The following is an 8,284-nucleotide window of genomic DNA, read 5'->3' on the forward strand; positions in this document are numbered from 1 at the left end:
GTATGAATAAATGACAAAAACAACTTTCTATAATTTATTAGTTATTATGATTGTATTTTTAAAATAGATAATCTATTTCAAGAAAAGTTCTTCTGAGATAGAGGAGCTTCATCTCAAAAGTGATGGGAGAAAGATCTACAAAATCAAAGAATCTAGAAATGTAAATAGTTGATACAGAAAACAAAGGGAAAAGAATAACATTCCCAAATAGTTATAAAGTTTCCATTAAGATTTTACTAGTAGCTGGGGCCATTTGATTCTTCTTATTAAAGGAATAAGGAGACAATTTGTTATAAAATATTTATTATGTTGCTACTTTGTATTAAGTTAATATGAAAAATTCAAGCATAAAAATGCAATATCATTTACAATGAGGCCATAAAGTTACAGGCTATAACTTATGAGTGAGCAGAGTCTGAACCTTCTTTATGATCTTGTTGACATATAGTAGTTCAGGTTTCATTTGGCCTCTATGATAGTTACTTATAGTGAAATTTTAGGGCTACTCCTCCCAGTACCCCATTTTGCTAATTCCCCTGCCATAGTTTTCGTATATAGCTATTTCATCATTCCAAAAAGCAATCCAAGCAATGGTTATCCAATAAACTCTAAGCACTTAGTGAGCTTTCAACTAATGTTCATTGAAGAAAGACTGAATAAATGATTCTATTTCAGACTTAACTTTTGAATAAATATTTTATTCATCCATGGATAAAAGAATACTTAAGAAATTTTAAAATATATATCTTATTTTCTACATAATGTTTGGATTTTATAATTATCTAAGCTGATGTATTTGTTATATTTCAGATTACATCATTTTAGCAGGCTTTTGTACTATGTAAAAAGGCTACCTCATAAGAAGAAACATTGTTTTACATTTGAGAATTTTTTTTCAATTTTGTATTTTGAAATAATTATGTAATTATGGCAAGTTCCAAAAGTACTACATCGATTACATTGTAACATTTACCAAACTTCGGCTAGTGATAACCACTTATAAAACTATAGTACAATGTCCATAACTAAAAAATTGATATTAGTACTGTTGAAGAGGAAACATTTTTCCTCTATTCTTGTAGGTTCTTTTGCCTGGTCTACTAATTAAGTTGACATAAGACATTAACAGGAGAAAAAAATGAAATTTTGTGTATATGGAGCCTCACATAGAATTGAGAGGATTCAAGACAGGCAGTTAAGGCTTGTGTGCCATGCTGAGCTAAGGAGAAGAGGTAGGGGTCTGGGATTCCAAAGGGGAGGAAGACAATTTATAGGGAGATGGGAAGAACCAATGCTTGGTAAACAAATGTTTGTCATGCCACGTAGAGATAATGGGACAAGAGGAATTTCTTTTTTTTTTTTTTCAGGCAATGCTTTATTTAGATCACCAAAAATAAGGTTTTATAGAAAAGGAACTGTAACAAGCAAATGTATAGCTGCAAATTTTCTTTTTGCCATCAATATCAACCCCCTCTAAAATATTCTGGGACTACTTTTCGGTTTCCAAGTAAAACTAATGTTTTGTTGCTCAGCCTCATCACAAGAATGAAAACGGTTTGCAAAACAATTTTGTTTAATGCTAACAAATAGTTTAAAAATGTGGTTATTGCTAAAAAGTAACTCCGTCTACTGAAACAGCCCAACCTACGCACACTTTCGTGAACATTTCACTGTGAACACAGCTGCTCTTTTCCCGCCGTCACAGATGACATGTACCGTGGCAAGGGTCACATGTTGGAGGCCGTTCAGGTACCTAGGAAGTAATCCTTAACAGAAATAACTACGGTAGGTAAGCAACTCAAACAAATGGGCCCGCCTCTGCCACACCCCCCCAAGGCGGGTGTCGCATTCGCTCTAAGGAAGGCCCACCAACTCCCTAGTTCTTTATCGGGAACCGAGAGTGCAAAGCTAGATAGAGAAGCTGTTCTTCCAGAACCATCAAAACCTTAATAAATCGCCCTGGGGTTCTTCGTGCTGTAGTGCGCCTCACAGGCAGCAACATAGGCAGACTCTGGGAAAAAGTCATCATGGTATTCTGCTAAAAACCTCAGAAAGAGATCAAAGTGCTTCAGTAAAGCCTTCAGATTCTTCTCAGAAAAGGACATCTTTCCAAGGATTTCTGGAAGTTTCACGAACAATCGCAGCAAGTGTTGCGCCCCATAAATGTAAGAGGGTGGAGGTGGCTGGTCACCTGGGGGGTAACTGTCGGGTACAGGTTTCCAGGAGAGGACCTCATTTATTTCATTAGTTCTTCTGCCTTCAAAGCCAGCAAACACCGCACTCCCTTCCTTGCTAGGGGTCAGAGGAACGGGTGAGGATGATCTGCTATGAACGGGTGTCTTCTTTTCCAGGTGCAGGAACAGCTTGGGCATGCTGGCAGACGCGTCCTGCTGCCGGCGCTTGGGCTGGGGCGAGGCGCTGCTCTCCGACAGCCGGTCGCAATTGGCCGAGTGGCGTGTGGACCGCCGCAGAGACTGCAAGGCTTCCGGCTCGGCTTTGCGCCTTTTGGGGGTGGCTGGCTCGCCTGTGGTGGGCTGACTCTCTGTGGACTGTGGTGTGGATGGATTCAACAAAGGTGGGCTTGGAGAGAGCTCCTCTGGGTTCCTATTAGTGTTTGTGGTACTTTCCTTAATCGGAAGAAAAAATTTGGACGAAGTCACCTTTTTATACTGAACTTGTTCATATGGATAGAGCAAAACCAATGGGAGAGTGTAATCAAAGGTTATTCTTAATCCATCCACCATCTCCTTACAAAGGTCAACGTTCTTTTCTGCTGGGATATAATGCACATTCATGTTGGCATGTGGCATAGCGTGATGGTGACGAGGCCTCTCATTGGCTGAAAAGGCTGCATTGATAGCAAAATGCTTCACGTATGATTCCAAAATAGTTATGATGTTGGTCTGGCACGGAAGTTTCACTAACCGTTTCCTCCTGTTGATATAGTAACAATCGTCCTCAAGCTTCTTCTTCAGAACTTCAGGGATTTCTATAGTTATTGTTCTTTCTTCCATTTCCTTTTTTGCATGCAGCTCTGGTTCCTCCTTCACTTCAGTCTTTTCTTCAATATCACTTTCTTCACTTATTTCTTCATCCTTTTCTTCACTACTGTCATCAGAAGAACTGCTTATTGAGTTTTCAACATTTTCATCTTTTTCTTCAGCAGGGAGGCTTTTTTTTTTTTTTTTTTTTTTTTTTTTTTCTTTTTGCGGTATGCGGGCCTCTCACTGTTGTGGCCTCTCCCGTTGCGGAGCACAGGCTCCGGACGCGCAGGCCCAGCAGCCACGGCCCACGGGCCCAGCCGCTCCGCGGCATATGGGATCCTCCCAGACCGGGGCACGAACCCGTATCCCCTGCATCGGCAGGCGGACTCCCAACCACTGCGCCACCAGGGAGGCCCAGCAGGGAGGCTTTTTAAGACAGAATCCACACCAGGCAACCTGCAGCGCTTCTTCTTTCTTCCTGTGCTTCTCAGGCGAGCTACAGCTTTCCTTGCCAATTTACGCTGTAATCTCCGATTTTCATCGGTGTCACGAAGGACATGATCTTCAGCTGCCCATCTATCCCAGCTTCTGTTCCAACCATTAAAATGGATCAGATATTCTGGGATCTTTCTGCCTTTTTCGTCTTTCCCAACAATAACATCGACAATCTTGGCATCGTACAGCACTCGCGCCTTGGTGGGGTCAGGCTCGAAGCACAGCACTTTCTCCCCTGAGTGGAATTTAAATTTCATGCCCTCGCTCGCGCTCATTTGCTCATCGTAAGAGGAATTTCTTGATAAATAAGAACAATGGTAGCATTTTTGTGATAATATTTAGTCTTTTGTCCTCAATTCCTAAAAAACTCTTCAGAGCCATAAAGCGTCTTGTTATTCATAACAAGCTCTTTTGTGCCACAACTGGGTTTATGTTAACACAACTGGGTGACATTTGGAAGCACCTAAGGATGGGGGCTGGTTGTCAGGAGAACCAACATTGTGGTTAGAGGGTTGGAGCATTCAGTCCCACCCCAGGACATCTAGAGAAGGGAGAGGGGCTAGAAATTGAAGTCACCAATGGCCAATGAGTTATTCAATCTTGCCTAAGTCATGAAGCCTCCACGAACATCCAGAAGGACTGGGTGTGGGAGAGCTTCTGGGCTGGTGAACGTGTGAAGGTTTGGGGAGAATGGTGCTCTCAGAGCGAAGGGAAGCTCCCACCCTTTCCCCATGCCTTGCCCTACATATCTGGCAGTTCCTGAGTTATATCTTTTTATTAAAAAACTGGTAATCTGGTGAATAAATGTGTTTCCTGAGTTCTGTGAACCACTCTAGCAAATAATAGAACCCAAGGAGGAGGTTGTGGGAAACTCTGATCTACAGTCAGTCAGTCAGAAGCACAGGTGACACCTGGGCTTGTGCCTGGTGTCTCAGGTATGTGGGGTGGGGCAGTCTGGTAGGGCTGACCTCTTAACTTATGGAATCTGATGCTGTCTCTGGGTAGATCAGGTAAATGGTGTATGAATTGAGTTGAACTGAATTGAATTGTAGAATGCCCAGCTAGTGTCTGGAGAATTGCTTGGTGGTATGGGGGAAGCTCCCCTCCCCATGGTAAAATTGGGTGCAGAACCCGAAAGAGTGGCCCTTAAATTTTACAGGTACCGAAACATCATTTAACTGCCTCCTAATTGTTTTCAAATCAGAGTGTAAACACAGAGAAATTGTAATTTGTATAATTACAGTGAAATTATTAGTAACAGTAAGGCTGCCTTCTGAATGCTACAAGAATCATGGCGGCCAAACTATATATATTGCAAGAGATCCTGCCACTGGAATAGACAAGAAACAAACAAACAAAAAACACCAAGCAAGAACAACAACAAAATCTAGACTTCACTCATAATTTGAATACATAACATTGAAAACTGCAGTGGTATTTATTTAGACTTTCATATCTCTAGTGGTCGTTCTCTCCACTGCATATATGACAGTCCTTGGGTCCAAATTCAGGAGACCTGGTATCAAGTCCAAACTCTAGTAATCATTGGCTGCATGATTTCAGATGATTTACTCAATATTTCTTCCAAATTTTTTATTAGTAAAAGGAGGATGAAATCAATGACCATCAGACAAGGTCATTTTGAATGTCAAATAAGACCGCTTAAGAAGGTCTCTTAACTCTAAAGTGATATGCTGAAATTAGTAATCATTATTCTTTCATCTTCAATACTATGTAGCTCAGCTCAAAATTGAATCTATAAACATAATCCATCTTTCATTCTGACCTAGCTTTATATTCTTCTAATGATCTACCTATTTGCAATGGAAGACTGCAATAAAAATACCAAAATAAAAATAGGTTTTGGAATATGATTTCTAAATATATGAAACATTGAACTTTTGTAACTTTTTCATTCTTTTAAACAATGCATCCTTATTTTTCTTTCTTTCTTATAGTGACCTCATAGCATTTCCTTTCTGTCAGGCTAGCATTTCTTTTTCTACACAACACTGAATGTGGAATGCCGCCTGCCTGTGACATCCTATGTTTTGAGAGTCTGATTTTTAAGTTATTACTCGCAATTTTTGAAGCAAAGTGAATACTTAAAATTACCCATCCAAAGTGATCTTTGTAGTTTTACTTGGAAGTAGCACATTCATTGGCTCTTTAACTTAGAAATTATCTAAATACACTAAATTCACATGTAAAGCATTCTCAGAAGCGAAGCAAATAAAATATCACCTTTTTCTACTGCATTCACCTGAATTTAAAGAAATATAAGTTATTTCTGCATTAACACTTAATAAACAACAATCAACAACATGTAGTTCCACATAAAAATCCTCATTAAGTCAAAGGAATATTTTAATGTATTTTCCTATCTCATACTTCCATACCAGAAACATTGTATTTCTGGCTTATTTTAGAGTTAAGATCAGCGGGTAACATTATTGGAACATTCTCTAAATTGATTTGTTTAGATTAAGCATTAGCAATCATGAAACAAATTAAAAGGAGAATAAGAAAATAGACATTTTATTGAAACTTGAGCTGGTAAAATGTTTGGTTTATTTATGGCAGTGGCTTACGTTTGTAATCAACTTTTTCTCAGGATAATAAAAATTTATTTCAGAACTTGTCAGCAAATTCTTTGACAAAAAACAATTAAAGGAATGTCAGAGGAAGTTCAAAATGGTGCTAGGTTGGAGAGGAAAATCTGAATGGAATTAAAATACTGCCAAAATGATCCACGAAGTAGACCATCTACAGCTAACCATTAGATCCAGGGGAGGCCTCTAAATATTGGTATTGCTGCACTTTGTGACAGAAAGGAAAATTATACAGAAGACAAAGAAAATCCCTTCAATGCTTATAATTTAAGAATCAATTTGAATCCTGGTATTTGATGATGGAATTTATTATATGGTTTGAATAATCTCTGTAACTCACAGAAGTAGTATTTGTACTAAGGTAATAGACATACAACTAGGGTGAAAGACAAGAAGAAACCCATCATGCCCAGAGACTGGCGAATAACATCCCAGCTACAAGAGCCCTAAGGTGGAAACTGTTATCATACTAGCATTCATTCAATAGTGTGACACTTATGTAATAAGACAAATATTCATCCTTTGTCTATATAATGTTATGGTGTTGCTAATTATGTATAAAAGTAACACATATATTTCTATGTGTGCATTTTGGGCTAGTTATTGGTGGAAGTTTCAAATATTAGGAATCAGTCATTGGAATGAATTATTTTCACATTTTTTTCATGTGCTATCTGTGGAGCTCACTTTCATTTTTCTAGTTCAACTAATACTTTGGTTTCATTTGCATTTGTGCTCTGTAGACTAAATGACTAAAATACATAGTCATTTAGAAAATATTACTAAATAGGTAATTCTTGATCTTTAATCAATAAAACTGTCAACTTGGCTTAGTGGGATTAAAATGTGATGTCTTCTCTTGTTCTTTATTTACTCTCTTTACAATACAGTAGTGAACCAGAAACCAGTACTTTTCAGTATAGTAGTAGATATTATTGCTTCTGGCTAACCAAACTTTGATTGATGCAGATGTTAACTCTAATGTAATCTAAATTCTCTGTGGCTATTAGTAATCAACACACTAACTATTGCCCGGGGTTCTGTTAACTTTTTATATTGGAAAAATGATTTTTCATAACTGTAGGGTTAAAATTTTATTTCCTCAAAATAAGAAAAACAGACATAATCTGAGAGTAAATTTCAGGTACATAGAGTCTAAAGGAATACAATTTACAGCCAAGCTACTCAAATACAATCTTCAACTATCTTAATCTACAAAACTTTCTGCAAAAATGCAGTAAAATCCAATGACTCTGCAGTACCCGCTGCACTTCTCTGCTCATATACCTGTGCCTTTTCTGTGCACTTCATTGATTTTAAATTGTTAGTTTCTGAATCTCTGTGCTTCGCTCCCCAATGCTACTTCTAGAACCTCCTTATTCTATTCTTCCTTAAAACATTCAGGTCTGCATCTTCTGTCATCAGAGTAAACCATCCTGTATCTCTTCATATTGCAGACGTTTTCAGATACCCAAGCTGGCTTCTCATTCTATGACTATAATTCTTGATTAGATGTCTAATTCTCATAATTTCTGCTTCTATAACTCTTAGTGATTTCAATATCCAGGGAGATGAAAATTCCAAAACTCACAGCTTCTTGGTTATCCCATCCACTTTCAATATGTCAAATGCCAGTTATATGAAGATAACTCTCAAAGTTATGCCTTAAGTTCTTCCCTTTTACATCTGTGAAAGTATCAGCACAATCAAGAGTCTGAATACATCATCACCTCCAAGAGCTTCCTCATACCCTTTTGAAATTTATTTCTCCCCTTCCTGTGCCCTTTCTCCCCTCAGGCAACTACTTATTCACTTTCTAGCACTATCAACTAGTTAAACCTGTTCTCTGTTCATCCATATGGGCTGGAAGTGGAAGCTGACTCAGGTAGTGTTATAATTTAGCATAACCCTTACTTATTCCTGTCTATCTTATTCCACTATTTCTTTTGCCCAAATTGGTTTTGGGAAGAGTAGAAAACATAAAAAGAAGTAAAAAAATCAGGTAATATGTGTAATATTAAGATTAAAAAAGGTAATGACTTGATTTACTGATTTATTTTAAAACTCTGATTTGATCTCCATTCCACAATCCCAGACTTTTGCCTTAATATCAAAAAGTGTCTCTAGCTTAAGGTCTGCTCCATACTTTTAAATCTGATTCTTTTTTTCGAGATGAACAAGTATACCTATTGC

At 38.0% G+C, this 8,284-nt stretch overlaps 1 protein-coding gene across 2 annotated transcripts; it reads right to left on the reverse strand.

Annotated features, from left to right (window-relative positions):
* Positions 1-1,184: 1,184 nt before the first annotated feature.
* LOC308610307 (MSL complex subunit 3-like) lies at positions 1,185-3,758 on the reverse strand. 2 transcript variants are annotated; one of them, XM_081259491.1, is made up of 2 exons: positions 3,390-3,758; positions 1,185-3,171 (listed from the first exon to the last, which is right to left on the reverse strand). In XM_081259491.1, the coding sequence occupies exons 1-2, from the start codon at positions 3,752-3,754 to the stop codon at positions 1,947-1,949; spliced, it is 1,590 nt and encodes a 529-aa protein (XP_081115617.1). In that variant the 5' UTR covers positions 3,755-3,758; the 3' UTR covers positions 1,185-1,946. The 2 variants fall into 2 exon arrangements, with proteins under 2 accessions (XP_081115617.1, XP_081115616.1); XM_081259490.1 differs by lacking the exon at positions 3,390-3,758 and having other exon boundaries at positions 1,186-1,766; positions 1,946-3,144.
* Between the last annotated feature and the right edge of the window lie 4,526 nt (positions 3,759-8,284).

Source organism: Mesoplodon bidens, assembly GCF_964165515.1.
Source record: "Mesoplodon bidens genome assembly, contig: HAP1_SCAFFOLD_1462, whole genome shotgun sequence".
NCBI lineage: Eukaryota > Metazoa > Chordata > Mammalia > Artiodactyla > Ziphiidae > Mesoplodon > Mesoplodon bidens.